The 21,182-nt window shown below is 44.2% G+C and overlaps 1 protein-coding gene and 2 long non-coding RNA genes across 3 annotated transcripts in view; 2 read left to right on the forward strand and 1 right to left on the reverse strand.

Moving 5' to 3' along the window:
- LOC146425397 (uncharacterized) overlaps positions 1 to 21,182 on the forward strand; it is a 244,001-nt gene that overhangs the window by 91,336 nt on the left and 131,483 nt on the right. The window lies entirely within an intron of this gene.
- Positions 1 to 21,182, reverse strand: part of LOC146425400 (uncharacterized) — a 66,547-nt gene that overhangs the window by 28,288 nt on the left and 17,077 nt on the right. The gene's annotated exons all lie outside the window — the stretch shown is intronic.
- Positions 1,954 to 19,541, forward strand: LOC146425402 (uncharacterized). Its single transcript, XM_085041448.1, has 3 exons — positions 1,954 to 2,641; positions 3,517 to 4,944; positions 19,269 to 19,541. The coding sequence occupies exons 1-3, from the start codon at positions 2,264 to 2,266 to the stop codon at positions 19,539 to 19,541; spliced, it is 2,079 nt and encodes a 692-aa protein (XP_084897574.1). The 5' UTR covers positions 1,954 to 2,263.

The raw sequence follows: 21,182 nt of genomic DNA on the forward strand, positions 1-21,182 counted from the left end.
GGAAAATCCCAAAAGCAGACGCAAAACTGAGCTTACTTGGACAGTGTTGCTTCAAGGATTCAAGAACAGTCCCACCCTATTCGGGGACCAATTAGCAAAAGACCTGAAATCTTAGGAAGCCCCATCTGAAGAAGGGAAGCTATTGCAATACGTTGATGACATCCTAATAGCTACCCGGGCAGAAAAATCCTGTGTACTCTGGACAGTAAGTCTACTAAATTTTTTGGGGCTCCAAGGGTACAGGGTGTCCAAGAAAAAAGCTCAAGTAGTAAAACCAAAAGTAATCTATTTGGGCTATGAAATTAGTGTTGGACAGTGAACTCTGGGACAGAACCGGGAAGAGGCAATCTGCCAAACCCTGAGCTCCCAAACTGTGAAAGAGTTACGGACTTTCCTGGGGATTTTCAATTATGGGGTACTTGTGAAACCTTTGTACAAGCTCATCACAAAAGAAAGCTGAGACCTTCAGTAGACAAAAGAGGCCACGAGAGCCTTCAAACAGCTGAACAATGCCCTGATGTCAGCTCCAGCTTTGGGTCTTCCAGACGTGAGTAAACGATTCTTTCTGTTTTCTCATGAGAAACAGGGGATTGCCCTGGGAATACTAGCACAAAATCTGGGCCCATATCAATGGGCAGTTGCTTACTTCTCTAAGCAACTGGACACAGCAGTCAAAGGGTGGGCCGGGTGCCTCAGGGCCATCGCAACAGTTGTGCCAAACATCCAAGAAGCACGCAAGTTTACCTTGGGCCAGAAAATGACTGTGCTAATGTCCCATACATTGTCTGCAGTGCTGGAAGTGAAAGGCGGACACTGGCTTTCCCCACAGAGGTTCCTGAAATACCAAGACATCATGATGGAGCAGGACAATGTGGCAATAGTGGTCACTAACATTGTCAACCCAGCTTCTTTCCTAAGTGGAAACAATGGGGAGCAGGTACACCACGACTGCCTGGAAACTATTGAAGCCACATACTCCAGTTGTTCAGATCTGAAGGATACACCTTTGGATGATGCAGAGACCTGGTTTACCGATGGGAGCAGCTATATCATCAGTGGAAAGCGACATGCAGAGTATGCAGTCACCACCAGCAAAAAGGTAATAGAATCTAGACCCCTACCAATAAATACTTCTGCCCAGAAAGCTGAAATAATTGCTTTGACCCGTGCTTTGGAAATAGCAAAAGTAAAAAAGATAAACATTTATACAGACTCAAAGTATGCATTTGGAGTTGTACATGCACACGGAGCCATTTGAAAAGACAGGGGACTGTTGAACTCACAAGGAAAAAACATCAAACATGCACAAGAGATAACCCAGCTGTTGGAAGCAGTCCAGCTACCCGAAAAAGTAGCAATCATGCACATCAAGGCACACCAGAAAGTGAGCTCAGAATTGGAAGAAGGAAATTATCTGGCGGACAGAGAGGCAAAAGAAGCAGCAAAAGGTGAGGTGACAACTGAAGGGGCTTTAATTCCAGATGGCCAAATCTCCCTAGAAGGCAAGCCAACCTATAACAAAGAGGACAAAAAACTAATCAAAGATCAGAATGGGTCATACAAGGAAGAGGGTTGGGCTATTACTGAACAGGGGAGGTTGGTCATTCCTTCTCATTTAGTGTGGGCACTAGTAAGAACAGAACACCAAAAGACACATTGGGGAATAGATGCCCTACACAAATATTTAATTGAAAGAATTATTGCCAGAAATTTATATGCTACCATCACACAGGTAACCCGACAGTGTGACCTTTGCCTCCAGACTAGCCCTAAAAATATCCCCAAACCATAATTGGGCCAAATTGGGAAAGGGAATGGGCCTGGACAGCAGTGGCAAATTGATTTTTCGGAACTCCCAAGAAAAGGGGGGTATCGGTACTTGTTGGTATTAACAGATATTTTTTCAGGATGGCCAGAAGCCTTTCCCACTAGAACTGTCAATGCTCGGGAGGTAACCAAGGTATTGTTACAAGAAATAATACCACACTTCAGACTTCCAGCCACAATGTCCTCAGATAGAGGACCACATTTCATTTCAAAGGTGGTACAACAAGTTAGCCATCATTTAGGCATAGATTGGGAGATTCACACCCCATACCACCCACAGTCAAGTGGTCAGGTGGAGAAAATGAACCACCTAATCAAACAGCAAATTGTAAGATAGGGGCAAGAAGCCAATTTACCCTGGCCCCAATCTCTTCCACTTGCATTATTACGAATCCGAACTAAACCCAGAACTAAAGAAAAATTAAGTCCTTTTGAGATGCTCTATGGGAGACCATACGGAGTACAGAAAGGGCTATCCACCCAAGCTGGGGAGGAAACACTGACCGCCTATATGGTGGCCTTGAGTAAGCAACTCAGGAAAATTGAAAAGCATGTGGCTGGAACCCGGAGTCAGGGCCTAGACAGCCCAGTACACAACATTCAACCTGGAGATTATGTTTATGTTAAGTCTCTTACAGAGAAAACTTTGGAGCCACAGTGGGAAGGACCATTTCAAGTACTCCTTACCACTTTCACTGCAATTAAAATCAAAGAACAGAGCGCCTGGATTCATCATACTCAAGTGAAGAAGTCTCCAGAGACCCCTTGGAAAGTGGCTTCTAATGATAATGAACTGAAATTGAAATTTACCCAGGTAAAATGGATGCAATTAGAAAAGCTACTCTCGTTGGTGTTCTCACAATTATAACCATACTTCAAGGAAAAGGAGGTACTTTCAACCAGGGCGATACTGAATGGCCTTGGTCACAAGCCCTCATAGGGCCTTCCAGCTTTCAGGGAAACTACCCTACAGACAGCCGTCCAGATTTGGCTATAATTGTAATGCATGGTGATGAAATTTACCACCCACCTGAATGGGCTTGGAATCGAGATGCGTGGGTCATGACCCTACCTGGTATCCTTAATAAAAAAATCCATGTGGGATGCAGGAAAATAGAACCTGGTTTTCTATATGAAAAAGCCTCTTCTATTACGGTTTTTGGCATTTTTCTGATTTCAATCTGGCATCCAAAATTCACTCTGGCATTTCAAAGGAACCATGTCCTACTGAGGACTGGGATTGTGTTAAACAAGGTGTGTTTTCCTTATGTTGTCGCCAGAAATTCGCTAGCAACAAGACTTCCGGTGACCCAAGCAATAATAATGTCAAAATTACCAAGTCATGCAAGGAAGAGCAAAGTGACTGCTGGTTTAATCTTACTATGGTTCATCCTTTTTATGTAGTGTGCCAGTGGACATCTAAACCTACTCAACCAACACTATTAGGTTTAATTCAGAAAATTAAAATGAATGTGGTAGCCAGACCAAAACAAGAGTCCTCCCAAATTAACACTCCTATTCCTCCTAAACTAACACTTCAACCAAAAATTTATGAAGTTGGCCCATATGTGATAAGAAACACAGGCCAACAGCAATTGTTGTTCAGCCCAGAATGGTCTCTTAAGCGTTCAGAATTACTGATGCAAATTAACATTTCTGAAATCCAACCAGCTTGCTCCTCACTTTTAGACATCTTTTGAAGGCTGGACAACATGGTTACAGAGGCAAGGACTCTTCAGGACCAGAACATGGAGAGATTTAACTGGAGTGTTAGGAACAGGATTGGGTGTTTTAAATGAGATTGATTCAGAGATACTAATGAATAAATTGGCCACCACAACCGGTGACCTAACAAGACTAAAACAACCTTTACAATCTTCTTTACTAGCGTTAGGAAATGGTCAGTGGCAAATTTCAAAGGTACTTCCAGATCTTGCAAAAGCTAACAATCAGGATCATAAATTAATAATAGATGCACTTGGAGCAGTTCAAAATAATGTGTCCCTTGCTCTTAGTTGCATACAAGCACAATTATGCATGCAATCAGCAGCTTCTTTAATTATAAGGAAAGGAAATGAAGGTGTTTTCCATATTGAAATACGAAAAGCTGTTTGGGATAATGCTACTGAACTGGAAAAGAAACTCCAATCTTGGTGGACTTTAGTAAACTTCACCTATGATCCAATTACTAACACAGCTACAGCCTTTGTACTTACTATACGCAATGCCACAATTTATGTAATACATCCCATTGTTCCTTTAGGATTAAACCACAATGGAGCAGTGCTTTACCCTTCTAAACACAGAGCATGGGCCCGGATGGTTGACAAGAAATGGCAAACTGTAAATTTAGAATCATGCATTACACGAGAACAACAAGGGTTTATCTGTGAGAGTAACACAGTTAATGCCAAAGATATATGCTTAGATGTTGAGCAAAGCATTTGCCACTTTGAAGTTCACCCGGATACTAGTCAGAAAACAGTACTTGTATATCTTGGTCAGGGTTGTGTTTGCTTAAGAACAATATGTGTTTTCATAGAAATAGATAATGACAATGTTACTTTAGATGTTAGGAATCATTCTAATTTTTGTATTTGTAATTTTGTGAAGATCATTGGGTGTGACTTTTTGTATTTGGCACTAGTTGTATCTCATCAATTGATAAAATCCAATTACACAATGTATCATGAATTATCATCAATACCTGTTGGGATGAACCTTACGCTGGTAAGACAATTGGTAGAGCACCAAGACTTAATTAACATCCTAAAAGGAATTCAAAAAAGTGAAAAGAAAATTTTAATAACCATTCACCATGATACAGAGGAAATAAGCAGAGTCTTGCAAAGAGCCAGACAGGATGCGGATCACCACTGGTGGAATGTGCTTTTTGGATGGTCACCTACTGCAACTGGCATCTTTAATACATTATGTCACCCCATAATTGTTTTACTAATTTTGGTAGGTATTAGTCTTGTGTTATCTGTTTTGCTATTTGTTTGGAATTGTAGGATGTTAAAGAGGCTATCCATTTTAACTACCTTATCAAATGTACATGGTAAGGTATTGAGAGATACTTATCGCAGAAGCTTGCTAGAAAAAATCCATGTTCTAGTAAAAGAATTTACTAATTTCATAGAAAAGGGGGGACTGATTTAGGGTAAAATAGAAATTATTAATTTAAAAGAACTAGAAGCTGGATAATAATAATAATATTTTTAAACTGATTTAGAGGGCCAGAGGTTGGATAATGATTTACTAAGATTTGCTTGCTGAAAACCATTTATTATTCGCCTAATGAATTTGTGCCTACCTAGTATCGGGGAGGATAGAGAGAAGAGAGCCAAATAATTGAGAAAAACCACTAAGTGTGACCGAGCATCCCGCCCTTGGACCCCAGAACCGGTACAAGTTGGTTCTCAGGCATGGACTTGGACCAAGAACCAAGGGAGCATGCGCAAGGGAACAGGGTGAACAGTTCATCATGAGGAAGACTACCGATTTTGCCATCATTAATTTTTTGGGCCCCTGCCCACAATTAATCTGAGACACTGCTCTTGCACGAGCATATTTAAATGAACTTTGAACTCATTATAATATGAAGCGGGGATAGGTAATGAATATGTATAGGGGCTTTGTGTAACTTTATGCATGTGTAACTTTATGCATATGTAACCTGTAACCTAATATAAACCAAGTGAAGTGCTGCTGAGGGTGTGCATGCTTTTGGAGGGGCTACCCCCCATGCACCCCAGCTGGAATAAACATATACCTACTTCATAACTATCTGAGTTGTGGAGTCAATTCCGTGCTTCAAATGGACCACAACCCCCTAAAGAACCGCACTCCATCACCAGCAGAGTTGCTTACTTTGCAGGCGGAATGAACCATATGGACAGGGGAGAACCAACTTCAATCCCTATTCACTCAGCAGATGAGGTCACAATTGCAATAACAAAAGCTGCTTGTATTCAAGCAATGCATGACAGGGCAGACAGAGACATCCCGATCTCTGCAGAGGTAGATCCTGACAGAATGCGGCCCTTGATACGAGGGGCCCCAGCCGCCTTAAAAAATTACTTGGTAGAGAGACGAAATGAAATCAGAAACAATGTAACATACAACAGAACACTAATGCAAAATCTGCAAGCACCACAGAGACATATCCCGACATGGGCAGATCTCTCACATGATATAGCCACGCACCCAAAAGAAATAGGCTGGGATATACAAGAACCCGAATTTAAGAAACTCCCTGAATGGCGGGTGAGAGTAATGAAACATAACCCTCCCGAGAAAAGGAAAAATCCTAACTGACCTGACTCCAGCAGAGAAAAAAGGAATGAACTGTGGAGGAAAGCCCTCACTCTAGGAATTCCTAACAGTGTTATGAGGGGACAGCCTAACAGTGCAATAGCAGACTTGATTCAATTCGCAGAAAGGGTTAAAGAACAACCAGCTAGCAGTTCAAACACCACACAAGAAGCAGGAACTGCTCCCACCCCCAATCCATTTGCAACTCAGGGAAACTGATAAGATCTGGAAATCGAGGGCAGCTAAGCCAGCACTTGGACACACCCGATGAGATTAGCCCGCATGTGTATTTGCCCATAGGGCCAAAATGGCAACTGTTGAAATTCCTCATTGACACAGGAGCTCAAATCTCTTTAATTACTTTGGCAGATGCTGCAAAATTAAACTTCAGTTATCAAAAGAGAAAAAAGATACATTTAACTGCTTTTAATGGAGACAGCACCACAGCTCACCTAGCAAAAATCTGGTTGTGGTTACCCGGAGGAAAAAGGATGACAGCTCACATTTTTGCTATCACTGATTATGAAGAGAGCATTTTAGGATATGATATTCTTCAAGGAAAAATGTGGCAATAACAAAATGGTACTATTTGGTCTTTTGGGTTTGCAGAAACCTCACGCAGTAACCTTTTTGGGAAAAATAGAAAAATAAATCTCCTAAAAATGGCTCCAATACTGCCTGTGTCTGCTGTAACTAACATCAAACAATATCCTATACCTCCTGCAGACAAACAAGGAATTAATGCGGTAATTAAAAACTTAAAACAGAGAAATATCGTATTTAGAACACATTCTGCTTTCAACTCCCCTGTCTGGCCAGTAAAAAAACCAGATAGAAGCTGGAGATTAACAGTTGATTATCGAAGGTTAAACGCTAACAGGGGACCCCTAGCAGCAGCCGTTCCCAATATTGCAAACCTCACTTCCACACTGCAGGCTTCTGCTCACGAGTGGATGGCTGTGCTAGATATAAAAGACATGATTTTTATGGTACCAATTTGAGAAGAAGACAAACCCAAATTTGCATTAACTTGGGAAGGAACACAATGCACATTTAATCCCCTGTGAGAAAGATATGGTCAAATAGAAAACCCAAATCTATTTGCACTTCAATCATCCTTGTGCCTCTGAGCTTTTGCCCCCCTTCCACGGAGCCTGTCCAAACTGAGGGCTGAACTCTTGATTCAAATTCAAATTGTTGGTAACAGCTCTGGCCTGATGGCTTGTCAGCTAAACATGCATTTGAAACCAGCACAGAAACCTTCACCCTGGAGGGGTCTTTGGGGGTCTCCAAAGACCACCAGGACCTATTAATGACTTCCAAGAAATGATTTGTATAACCACTCCTATCCTGAATAATGTAATGAATATTCATGAATTTTACCTATAACACTGTGTCTTTGGGGGTACTGAGGTGTGTGTGTTTGGTGGAAACAATTCCCACACACCCGGTACATTGAATAAAGCAAATACCCACTTCTCTGACTTGGTCTCTGAAGTGTCTCTGGGCTCGATTGGGGCGAATCACCTGCCTCAGGGATACAAGCACTTGCCCACTATAGCTCACAATGCGTTAGCAGAACTCCATCAACAAATAAAAATGCCAGAAGGAGTGCAAATGTATCAATACATCGATGATGTGTTAGTGAAGAGTAAGGAAGAAAAAGCAGTAAGAATTGCCGCACAAGACATATGGAATAAATTGAGCAAAGAGGGAATAGAAGTACCTTTAACCAAATGCCAGGGACCTAAAGAAGTTAAGTTTTTGGGAGTTTGGTGGGTTTCAGGAAGAGCTGTGATTCCAGAGGAAACTGTTACAAAAATAGACATCATACCTGCCCCCACAACCAAAAAGGAGCTGCAGCAGATCATGGGTACTCTGGGGTACTGGAAAAAGCATGTTCCTGGGTTTTATATTATAACAAGGCCCTTATACACACTAATGAGAAAAAATAAGGCTTGGAAATGGGATGATATTCACCAACAGGCCCTGCAAACATTAATAGAGGAGCTAAAAACTTACCAATCCCTTGGTCCAGTGTCGCTGTTGAGCCGCTAGCAGAGAAAAGACCCAGTTCTCAGTGGCAAGAAGGAAAAGACCTTTATTGTTTTGATTTCATCATATATATAGAGTTTTCAAAGGTCACCCAGATTGGTCAGTCAGAAACCTCCCCCTAGGCCTGATTGGCCAGGCCTGCACCGTCCAAATCCTGGGACACTGTTTTCAATAACATCCAAACTTTATCTTTATTTATAAAACACAAAAGGAATTCTCATGGGAAAGACCTGTGCTAGCCACAGTCCAGTTCATTCCAGTGATCCCATAGTAGCCGAATAGGGTTTTGCTGAACATGGAACTTACTGTAACTTGTTCCAAAGGGGATCCCAGGGGCCGAAACACCCCCTGGGATTCAGCTCCACAGCGTTTAAAGATACTGAAAAAAGATATTCCGACTGGGAGAAGGGACTTCTATCTCTTACCAGAGCTCTCAAACAATTAGAAAAAATTCAACAGAAGCAACCTGTTAAAATTCAAGGACCTTTCAATTTGCTATCTAGTGTGAAAAAAGGCTGTGCTTCACCTGAGGGGATTGCACAAAGACCCACAGTACACAAGTGATATGCATACCTTTCAGGGATCACAGACTGTATGGTTCTCACTGAAAGGCCAACAAAGCCTACAAAATTGCAAATGACTATCACTCCAGACGAACTGGCTCTACAACAGCCATACAAGAGTAGCCCCATATCAGATGCCCCCGCACTTACCTCAAATTCTGAGGTAAAACATGTGTGGTTAACTGATGCCTCAGCCAAAGGTGTTGATGGTAAATGGAAGTATGGAGCAATGGCTCTGAATATTGACATGGGAGAGGAAGTGATAGAAGAATGTTTAGGAAGTGCACAAGTGGGAGAATTGAAAGCTGTGTTACTAGCAGTAAAGGAAAAGGCAGAGAAAGTGTATGTAGACTCCTATGCTGTGTGGGCTGGAGCCACACAGTGGTTGTGTCAGTGGGAAGCATTAAATTGGCAGGTAAACGGAAAAGCATTTTGGCAGAAAGAGGATTGGAAATGGCTATTAACACAAGCTCAGAATCGGAAAATCCAGATAGGCTGGGTTAAAGCGCATTCAAATGACCACACATTGCAATCATTCTGGAACAACAAAGTAGATCAGCTAACAAAAAAAGATAAAAAGTGATGCATTAGAAGACCTACAACACTAGTACAGATTAGCCGAATGGTTGCATTACAAGTTGAAACATACAAGCCAAGACGCTCTCTGTTTTGCAGCACAAAGTAGGGGATGGCCAATAACCAGAAAGATGTGCAAAGACATTCTCACACAGTGTCAACAATGCCAGCTGAGGCTTGAAGAAAATTACCCAGATCAAACACCAGTTTTACACATCAAAAATAATAAGGCACTCTGGTCAACCTGGCAAATAGATTATATTGGACCTTTAAAAACATCTAATGGTTATAAGTACATACTAACACAAGTTGAAGTTGTATTTGGGCTATTAAAAGCCACAAAAAGCAGGCAGGCTAACACAGAAGCCACTATCTCAGGACTCAGTGAGTGGTTTTCTAGCCTTCCTATCCCAGACTTTATACAGAGTGACAATGAATCACATTTTACCAGCGTGGCAGTACAAGATTGGGCCAGGAAGGAAGTTATTAAAGGGATTTTCCACACACCTTATTATCCACAGGCAAATGGGGTGGTGGAACAGGCTACTGGTTTGCTAAAACGTTACCTCAAACTGCAGAATTCAAACTGGGACAGTTATTTTCTGCACTGTACCAGATAAATAATAGATATGGGATGATGGGTAGCCCAGTTTCACGAGCTTTCTTGAGCCCTATGTCTTTCCAAACAACTCCACATGACAAAATTAAAACCTTCCAAAATAATCTAACAGTGGGCCAACCAGTTATGGTCAAGCTACCCCAAATTGGGATTGTACCAATGATGCTAACAAATACTTGAGGGCTCATGGCCTACTGATTCTAATGGCCACCAACATAAAATCAGCTCCTGATGGGTATTCCCCACATTTTAAACTATATTTGTGTCTATAACAAATCTGCTCTGGGCAAAACCCTATTTCTTCAATGAAGCCTCGCAAACCGTCCCTACACTGCCCCCATGTGACAGCAGTGAAATTAGCGACATGTTTGCAACTAAAGGCCAAAGAGGGAATAGCTACTCTCAGGAAAGCATGTTTATCACTATTTAAATTCTGCTGGTTTAGTTTCTTTAATAACCTTAAATGTTTAAAAATATCCTCACCAGATCAAAGACTAAGTGTGTACTCCGGACGTGAAACAAGAAACGTTCAAGTAGAAGGAGAAGGAGCTGTTTGCTACCTACACGGCTGTGAAAACTTCAGAAATTCCTGAACTCCTAAAGACAAACATCCATTCCACACACACAGAAGACCACATGGGACTACACACCAACCAGTAAATCCATTTTAATAAAAATGTTAATGACAATGCTGTTTATGTTTTTATGCCTACAGGTCAATGTTTTTAGTACTGCTAAATGGCATGTCAGCCACCCCGATAAAACCTTGCAATTAGTCATTGTAAAAGGGAAAGCAGAAAGAAATATCCCTTCTTCCATTACTCACTCTAACCTAACACAAATAGAGCAAATGCTATCTAACCCATGTTAAGGAAACACCCATCTCAAACTAATACAAGTGTCTTGGAGTGATGTATGATAATCTTGTATTTCCCATTGTTAGCTTGTATGCTCAGAAATGTGGTCTTGTGGCTTTAACTGCACTCAGCAGCAGAGAGAAGTGTGAGTTGTTATGAAAACTTTTTCCCCAAACCTCGCTGCGGGGGAGCAAGGAGGAAGAGGAGAAGGAGGACTCTGGAGACTGCGGCTGCGATGGCTGTAGCAGTTGCTAGCTCTGTTCCTGTGGAGTTTTTTTTCCCACCATTTTTTCTTTTGGGCCCTTTTTTTCCAGATTTGCTTTGTCGCCCGGAAAACCCAAGGAACCCCTGAGGATGGCAGAGCTCCAGAGAGCTACTGGAGCAACTCCGCCCAGCCCTGGGAGGGGGGTCCCGGAGAAGAGAAACTACGTCTGAGGAAAAGGACACTAAAGTTCACCAGCTGTTTAATCAGGTTTAATAACTCCTTTTCCCGTGTTTTTCCCTTCCCCTGTGCCTTGCAGGGCACTCTGCGTGGTTTTGTTATAAATAAATAGTTTTTTCTTCACTTCCGTCTAAGAAATTTTGTTGTGGGTGGGGGAGGGGGTATTGGAGCCCTTGGCTCTCGGAAGAGGCGTTTTTTCAGAGCGCTCCCCACCTAGAGAACTTTTTTTCATTAATCCAGGACAATATTTGGCGCCCAATGTGGGGCTTGACTACTTGTTTTGACAACTTTGACAACTATACGAGATGAGACTGACTGTTGCAGCCTCTGGAGACGAGCTATCAGAGCTGCGAGGGGAAGATACCTACATCCCAACGATCTCTATACGCAACAAACCCAGTGGAGAACCATAGAACAAGGGATTCAACGCTTGAGAGAAATGGCGGTGGTAGAAATTATCTTCCCAGAGGACATAGCAAACCCAGATCCGATTATGGACCCAGATAGGATAGAATGTACACCTGTGATGTGGCAGAAACTCCTACGGCTTGGGCCATCAGGGTATGCTTCTGCTTTAGCAAATCTTGCTTAGATGACGGGCATGAAACTGTGTGTGATATGACAAGGAAGCTCCGAGTGTATGCAGATGTTGTGCATAGCCCAATGAATGCAAGAATCTCAGCTGTAGAAACAAATCTGCAGAAACTAGAAAATAAGATAGAGGAGAATCATGAGAAACTCAGTAAAGAGATTAAAGACATCCTTCTCCAAATCTCGGCAGTACAGATCAGAGGTTCTGTTACCCCATGCAGACGCTCCTCAGCTAGGAGAACTAGATACACTCCATGACATGAGTTGTGTTATTTCCTGTGTGACAGTGGAGAAAACATGAACAGGTAAGATGGACAACCCACTACTGTCCTAGCACGACGAGTGCGTGAATTGAAGGAGGGAAAAACTCAGAGAACTCCACCAGAAGGGAAGTAGCTCCAGTCAACATGTCTGATCCCCTTGAAGGAACCTCTAATACGCATGCCCACCATAGTTAGAGGGGCCCTGCCTCTAGCCAGGTAGGGGCCAGGGAAAACCGTATTTTTTGGACAGTGTGGATTCGGTGACCTGGCACATCAGAGCCACAAGAATACGAGGCTTTAGTTGACACTGGTGCACAATGCACGATAATCCCATCGCGACATGTGGGGGCAGAACCTGTTTCTATTTCCGGCGTGACAAGAGGATCACAAGACTTAACCCTAGTGAAAGCTGAGGTGAGCCTGACTGGGAAAGAGTAGAAAGAATATTCCATTGTGACTGGCCCAGAGGCCCCATGTATTTTGGGTATAGACTTCCTCCAAAATAGATATTTCAAAGACCCAAAGGGACTCAAGTGGGCATTTGGCATAGCTGCTGTGGAGACAGAGAGCATTAAGCAATTGAACACCTTGCCTGGACTGTCAGAGAACCCATCTGCAGTAAGACTTCTGAAAGGGGAAGAGCAACAAGTACCGATTGCAACCTCGATTGTGCACCGCCAACAGTACCAGACAACTCATGATGCTATGATTCCCATTCACAAACTAATCCATGAGCTGGAGAGCCAAGGGGTGGTCAGCAGGACCCATTCATCCTTTAACAGCCCCATCTGGCCTGTGCGAAAATCTGAAAGAGAATGGAGATTGACAGTGGACTATCGTGCCTTGAATGAGGTGACTCCACCTCTGAGTGCTGCTGTGCCAGACATGCTGGAGCTCCAGTATGAGCTAGAGTCCAAGGCAGCAAAGTAGTATGCCACTATTGACATTGCAAATGCATTTTTCTCCATTCCTCTGGCAGCAGAGTGCAGACCTCAGTTTGCTTTCACCTGGAGGGGCGTGCAGTACACGTGGAACCGACTGCCCCAGGGGTGGAAACAGTCCCACCATTTGTCATGGACTGATCCAGGCTGCATTAGAAAAGGGTGGGGCTCCAGAATATTTGCAGTAAATTGACAACATCATTGTGTGGGGCGACACAGCAAAAGTATTTGAGAAAGGAAAGAAAATCATCCAGATTCTCCTGGAAGCCAGTTTCGCCATCAAAAAGAGCAAAGTCAAGGGGCCTGCCAAAGAGATCCAGTTCCTAGGAGTGAAGTGGCAAGATGGACGGCCTCAGATTCCCACTAAGGTTATCAATAAAATCACCGCAATGTCTCCACCAGCCAACAAGAAAGAGACGCAAGCTTTCCTAGGAGCTATAGGCTTTTAGAGAATGCACATTCCTGAGTATAGCCAAATTGTGAGCCCTCCTTACCTAGTTACCTGTAAGAAAAATGATTTCCACTGGGGCCCTGAACAGCAGCAAGCTTTCACCCAGATCAAGCAGGAGATTGCACATGCAGTAGCCCTTGGCCCTGTCAGGACAAGACCAGAAGTAAAGAATGTGCTTTACTCTGCAGCTGGGAGCCATGGTATGTCCTGGAGCCTTTGGCAGAAGGTGCCTGGTGAGACTCAGGGTCGTCCACTGAGATTCTGGAGCCAAAGTTACAGAGGGTCTGAAGCCAACTACACCCCAACAGAGAAAGAAATCTTAGCAGCTTACAAAGGAGTCCAAGCCGCCTCAGAAGTAATTGGCACAGAAGCACAACTCCGCCTGGCACCTCAACTACCAGTGCTGGGATGGATGTTTAAAGCAGAGGTTCCCTTTACTCACCATGCCACCAATGGCACACGGAGCAAATGGATTGCCCTTATCACACAGCGCGCCTGTATGAAAAATATCAATCGCCCTGAGATTTTGGAAATAATTACAAATTAGCCTGAAGGTGAAGATTTTAGTCTGATTGAAGAAGAGGAGCTAGAACAGATGACTCGTGCGGAGGAAGCTCCACCATACAACCAACTGCCAGCAGATGAAACATGCAATGCTCTTTTCACTGATGGTTCCTGTCGTCTTGTAAGGACAAAACGAAAATGGAAAGCAGCTGTGTGGAGCCACACACGACAGGTTGCAGAAGCTAAACAAGAAAAGGGTAGATCGAGTCAACTCACTGAGCTCAAAGCTGTTCAGTTAGCCCTGGACATTGCTGAAAGAGAGAAATGGCCAAAGTTCTATCTCTATATCGATTCATAGATGGTAGCCAATGCTCTATGGGGTTGGCTGAAAAAGTGGAAAAAAGCTGGTTAGCAGCATAGGGGAAAACCAATTTGGGCAGCTGAAGAGTGGAAAGACATCGCTAGCAGGGCAAAGAAACTCCCTGTGAAGGTCTGCCATGTAGACGCCCATGTCCCCAAGAGCCAAGCCAGTGAGGAGCACTGAAACAATGAACAGGTAGATCAGGCTGCAAAGATAAAGGTGTCCCAGGTAGACTTGGATTGGCAGCATAAGGGAGATTTATTCCTAGCTCGATGGGCCCATGATGCCTCAGGCCATCAGGGCAGAGATGCCACCTATAAGTGGGCATGAGACCGAGGAGTAGATCTAACCATGAACTGCATCTCTCAGGTTATCCATGACTGTGAAATGTGTGCTGCCATCAAGCAAGCCAAGCGGGTAAAACCCCTGTGGTATGGTGGAAGGTAGTCAAAATACAAGTATGGTGAAGCCTGGCAGATTGATTACATCACACTGCCTCAAACCCACCATGGTAAGCACTATGTGCTCACAATGGTAAAAGCCACCCCTGGGTGGCTGGAAACCTACCCTGTGCCTCACGCCACTGCCCGTAACACCATCCTAGGCCTTAAAAAACAAGTCCTGTGGAGGCACGGTACTCCTGAGAGAATTGAGTCAGATAACGGAACTCATTTTAAAAATAGCCTCATAAACAACTGGGCTAGAGACCATGGCATTGAGCGGGTGTACCACATTCCTTATCATGCACCAGCTGCTGACAAAGTGGAACGGTATAATGGACTGTTAAAAACCACCCTAAAGGCACTGGGTGAGGGAACTTATAAAAATTGGGAGCGACATTTAGCAGAGGCCACCTGGTTAGTCAATACCCGAAGCTCCATCAACCGAGGAGGTCCTGCCCAATCTGAGCCTCTGCATACAGTGGATGGAGATAAGGTCCCAGCAGTACATGCCAGAGGCTTGTTAGGGAAAACTGTCTGGATTAATTCTGCCTCACGTAAAGACAAACCCATCCGTGGGGTTGTCTTTGCTCGGAGACCAGGGTGTACTTAGTAGATAATGCAAAAAGATAGAGAAACACAATGTGTCCCTCAAAGAAATTTAATTTTGGGTGAGGGCCACATGTAATGTTGAGATAGCAACATATCACTGTTTATTAAATAACATTACTTTTACATAGTTATGTGTATTTATGTATATATGTATATATATGTATATATATATGTGTGTGTGTGTGTTTAAAGTTAAAAAATGTTAAAGTAGGCTTTAAGCCAACGATATAGAATAAGGGGTAGAATGTCTTGGAGTGATGCTATGATAATCCTGTATTCCCCATCATTAGCTTGTATGCTCAGAAATGTGGTCTTGTGGCTTTAACTGCACTCAGCAGCGGAGAGAAGTGTGGGATGTTATGAAAACTTTTTCCCCAAACCTCGCTGCGGGGGAGCAAGGAGGAAGAGGAGAAGGACTCTCTCCGGAGACTGTGGCTGCGACAGCTGTAGAAGTTGCTAGCTCTGTTCCTGTGGGGTTTTTTTCCCCACCATTTTTTTGTTTGAACCCTTTTTTCCAGATTTGCTTTGTCGCCCGGAAAACCCAAGGAACCCCAGAAGATGGCAGAGCTCCAGAGAGCTACTAGAACAACTATGCCCAGCCCTGGGGGGGAGGGCCTCGGAAAAGAAAAACTACGTCTGAAGAAAAAACACTAAAGTTCACCAACTGTTTAATCAAGTTTAATAACTCCTTTTCCCCTGTTTTTCCCTTCCCCTGTGCCTCGCAAAGCACTCTGCATGGTTTTGTTATAAATAAATAGTTTTTTCTTCACTTCCATCTAGGAAATTCTGTTGTGAGTAAGAAAGACAGTGTCAGAGCCCTTAGCTCTCAGAAGAAGCATTTATTCAGAGTGCTCCCCACCTAGAAAATTTTTTTCATTAACCCAAGACAACAAGCTGTAACCTTAATAGCCAATTGAAGTGACTGTTGGATCTGTTCTCAATTCCCTACTCACTCAGATGAAAGTACTCGGATGATGGGAATTCCCACACCAATTATATTTTCTAATGGTATCCCTCCTGCCAAAATCATGCTCTTTCTGGGGGGAAAAACAATCCACACCATTATAGACCAGCAAATCCTAACAATAGACATAGTGACTGTGGAAACGTCCTGTATTCACAGATGTCTAGAGGGACCAGGAGTGACTTCACACCAAAAAATGAAATTACCTGAATGTAGCCATGGTGTCAGGGTAGGAATCTATCCCAAGTGTCATTCATATCTGGACGTAACTAAAAAAGGCATTTTAACCACACAATGGTGGCCTATTCCAGACAGCATGGGATACTACTGGCTTTGTGGAAATCAAGCCAGAAAAGCTCTACCCCCTCTGTGGCAAGGAATATGCACCATCGGCACAGTTGTCCCAGAGATAGACATTATTGACAAATCAGAATTTCCCCAAGGACACCTACAATCTTTGATAACAAGATACAAATGAAATTTAAATCCCTTAGTTGAGAGGCCTACTGGATTTCTTATCATGGATAGGAATACCTGAATTAGAACAAGCAATAGTAAATATATCTGCGGTTTTTGAACAAATTGAAAAATGGACAGATGATGCAATCAGTGCCTTGCAACAAGAAGTTACCAGCCTCTCAAAGATAGTTAAGCAAAACTGAATGGCTTTGGACTTGCTGTTAGCCTCCAAAGGCGGGGTATGCACAGTCATCAACACAAGCTGCTGTGTATATGTAGATCAAACCCTCAGAATACAGACTGATCTAGAGGAAATTAAGAAAAACACTAAAAGCTTACACGAGATCCAGAAATATCAAGGAACAGATGTATTTTATTGGATAACCTCGTGGATTCCAAATCTAAGTGCAATCATGAGGAAACTAATTGGCATAATAATTGTAGTTCTAATATTAATGATTGGGATATGGATCATATCCCGAATTTGCAAAACTGGAATCAACAAAATTTGTAAATCTAACGATAATCAGCTTCTCTAAAAAGAAGAAAACCCCAAAAGGAATAAATTTAACTTTGTTCACGTAGCATTAGAATTCTATTTAGTATTATTGAAGTACTAAATAATTTCACAGCTTCAATTGATGTCTATGTATATCCTTTAAAGTTTTCTGTGACAGCACAGATTCCTACCCATGGGAATTTTCCCCTTCTCTTACTAAGTTTTAATAAACATAAAATTCTATGTTTATCGAAAATGCTTAGAATGAGCGTTGAAATGCCTCGGCCAACCACTCCGAGGGGTGGTTGATTGTTGGCCAATCCGAATGCCATTCTCTGTGCTATAAAGCTCAGATTTTTTCTTTATTAAAAACCTTTTTTCTCCACTTCACTTGCTGTGTGAGGTTTTGCTCCATTACCAGTTCAGCAGCGACATCTGGTAACCACTGACATGTACTGCACACACTGCTGAAAGGTAAGTCAGCACCCCCCCACCCCTCCCCACCCGCCATGCAGCTTGGGGTTCGGAAGAAAAATGGACCCCCTGCTGCCAAAAGACGGCCTTTTGCGGTCCTTCCTGGAGGACCCCTGGGGTGGCCTGATGGTCAAGTGGAAACAGCACTTGACCAGAGCCCTCTTAAACTGGGCTGCGACCCATGGCTTTCTTGAAGTGCTGGACCCTGTTCTCTGGCTGAAGATTGAGGGCAGGCTGTGGAAAGACTTGGTGTTTGGGGATCCAAAAACTGATTTAGGAAAGAGACAAAACTTCACAACTTATATAATTTTAAGTGGTAAAGCTAGTATGTTTATTGCAGCGCTGGGCACGTGGGAGGTAGCCCTTCAAAGACATGTGCGCTGTCAGTCCCGTATAGCTTGGTATATATGTGGTTACATGTTACAAATTCATAGAGTTTCCCAATACGCTTATACATATGCATAACTTTTCCCCACTTCGTATTATAATGAGTTCAAAAGTCATTTTTATATCCTTGCACCTGTGTAGTTCTGTTTTGTGAAGGGGTCTTTGCAGAAGGTCTTTTTCACTGACCTTCTCTCCATCTAAAGGCCAGAACAACAAATTTGGTTTTTTTGCCAGCGTGGAAGTTCCAGAGTATCGCAGTCCTTGTTTGGCAAACACAATGAATGCTAAGTCAGTAGATATATTGTGTAGTGAGCAGTTTCTAACAAGTTATCTCTTAACTTCTGATTCCCTTGTATCAAAACAAAAAATTCGTTTGCATCGCACATGGAGGTCCATCTGGGATTCCTTAAGACAGGAGGAATTTTACACTGTAGAATTTGATCCTTCTCTCTGTCTGGACTCCTCGCTCTCGGTTAGCGAGAACTGCACTGAGGGATCCCCACCCCGGGTTGACCCCGCCATAGCGGATGGGTCCTCCAAACACAAATTTAATTCCCCAGGGGACTACGTTCCTCTTACGTATCCCCATCCTAATGACCAGCTGGCAGAGATGTTGAAACAAGAGAAAAACTGACAGGGTCCCAGTGTTAGTGTGGATAACACATAATCACAAAGGTTATGTGCAGGTGCTTTTTATTCGAGCTCGGAAGACAGGGGTGAGATACCCAAATCTGACTTTGACATTGATCTGAAGCGAATACATTTTATACTCTTCCCTTACATAACAGTGGTATGATCAAATGTTAATCATCAACGTAATATTGTTCCATTGTTTTCCCCCAAGCATGACTTTAGGCTTCCCTTCTCCTGCAATATTTCTGATTTATTTCGCAGGTGCAAATCCGCATGATTTAGCTGAAACAATTCGTGATATTTTCTAAACAATCTTCGTGTTCATGTCACCCTGAGCTCGTACATGCAGTTCTTACCTACCCCCGTTCCCAAAGCCTATTATTAACTATCCCGATTTTAGAAACATTTTAACCCTATGTTAACACCAGGGCAGTCGCTGGCGCGACGCCACCACTGCCTCCGTGGACCAACATGGCCCCTCCCCCTGCGCCAAAGCCGCCGGCGTCACCTCAAGCCGTGGCGCGGGCTCCCTCGGTTGCGGCAACTGAGAATGCAGGAGCTGCGTGCCCTGCCGCGGTGCGGCCAGGGCGGCAACAGACCCCGGTTCCGTCCGTCCAAACCGCAGACTCGGGAATGCAGGCGGCTGGCCCGGTCCGGGCTGGACCGCAGGCATAAACTGCACGGGGCCTGGAAGGAGATCCTCTGATAGCGGATGCTTCTGCCCAGACCGGTTTCTTCCCCATGGCAACCGTGGTGCCTCCGGGACAAAACCCCCACACATTGGCCGCGCACGAACCTGGGTTTCTGCAGGATTTACCCCTCCTCTCTTGGTTTTTAATGGATATCTTGGCCGAACTCGCCGGATTCCGCCGAGACTTGGCGGAGACCCGTTTGCCCAGAAATGCCTGCTTCGGCAGCCCGGAAGAGCTCTGGGCTCCATGCCACGGTGACAGCGGAAGTGCCCGCAGGGGCGCAGATGGGTTCCGGGCAGGACATGTCTGTCCCTGTGACAGTTCCGGTGGCAGAGGCAACCTCTGCTGAGCACGGTTACCCAGCCGCTTCTACGACGATGCGGCAGGCGATTTTAACTGACGCTGTGCCTGTGCACCCAGCGGGGACTGCCGACGTTCCGCCTCTATCGCTGCCTTCTTCGTGCCCCGCTCCGAGCTCCACCGTCGTGCCGTCTCTCGGCACAATGACTGCATCCGGCCAGACTCCGTCTTTCGTGATAGGGCTTGCAGATAAGCCCCACTCTGATGATTCAGACAGCGAATCAGACGAGGTGCCTCCTCCAGGGCGAAAGGCTGCGGTGGCAGGGCAGCGAAAGAAGCGCTTGCTTCAGAACCACCCTTGGACACTCCTGGACTGTACAGAGACGGTGCGCCCAAGGAACCCCCAGCATTACTGGGAGTCAGTAAAGCAGGGCGCGCTGGGGGTGGGAAATTGGGATCTTTTAGAGAAATTAGGGTTGCCAGACCAACCGGGGAACCCTGAAGGGAGTCTGGTGGCTGCTACAGCACCTCCAGGAGGTGTACCAGCAGATCAAGGTGATGCTAGCACCCTGCAAGGGGACGTCCAGGCTTTTCCCGTGTTTAAGCCTGAGCCGAATTCGAGTCAGCAACAGAGACATGACGTCATTGCATGGAAGATCATAAATGACTTACATACAAAGATAACTCAGTTCGGCCTCTCCGCACAGGATGCAAATTATTAGATTTATAAATACTGACCTGCTTGCTCCACTCGATATTAGGCATTTGGGTCAAGTTCTGTTTCAGCCTGTGCAATATGCAGTTTTTGAGAATAACTGGAGAAAAATGGCTGAAAAGCAGGCAAGGCAGAATATGCGCTTGCCTGCTGATGATCCTAGATGTACAATTGGGGTGGATGTCCTCAAGGGAACAAATTTTTTTCTAACCCCAACGTCCAAGCCAGTTGGGATCCTTGGATCCTGGAGCAGGCCCAGAAGGTTAGTTTGGGGGCCATCATGAAAACCATAGACATGGCCGTCCCACAACCACGGTATTCAAAATTATCTCAGGAGCAGTCTGAACTTTTCCTGACCTTTGTAGGAAAGGTAGCGGCAGCCCTGGAAAAGCACGTGGAAGATGATTCAATGAGACAGATGTGCACACAGTTGGCAAGAGACGATGCCAACGAGTGTAAAAAGATCATAAATGCCCTACCAGGGGAACCTACACTCGCAGAAATGGTAGAAGCTTGCGCTACAGTGGGACCAGGGGACCAAAAGAAGTCGGCCTTGGCTGCACTTCTACCACCTGGTCAGGTACCCCCTGACCAGGGACAAAAGCAGCCCAAGGCTGGGAACAAACGGAAACAAGTCAAA

The sequence above is a fragment of the Lichenostomus cassidix genome, chromosome W, assembly GCF_008360975.1.
Source record: "Lichenostomus cassidix isolate B80296 chromosome W, HeHo_3.0, whole genome shotgun sequence".
Classification (NCBI taxonomy): Eukaryota; Metazoa; Chordata; class Aves; order Passeriformes; family Meliphagidae; genus Lichenostomus; species Lichenostomus cassidix.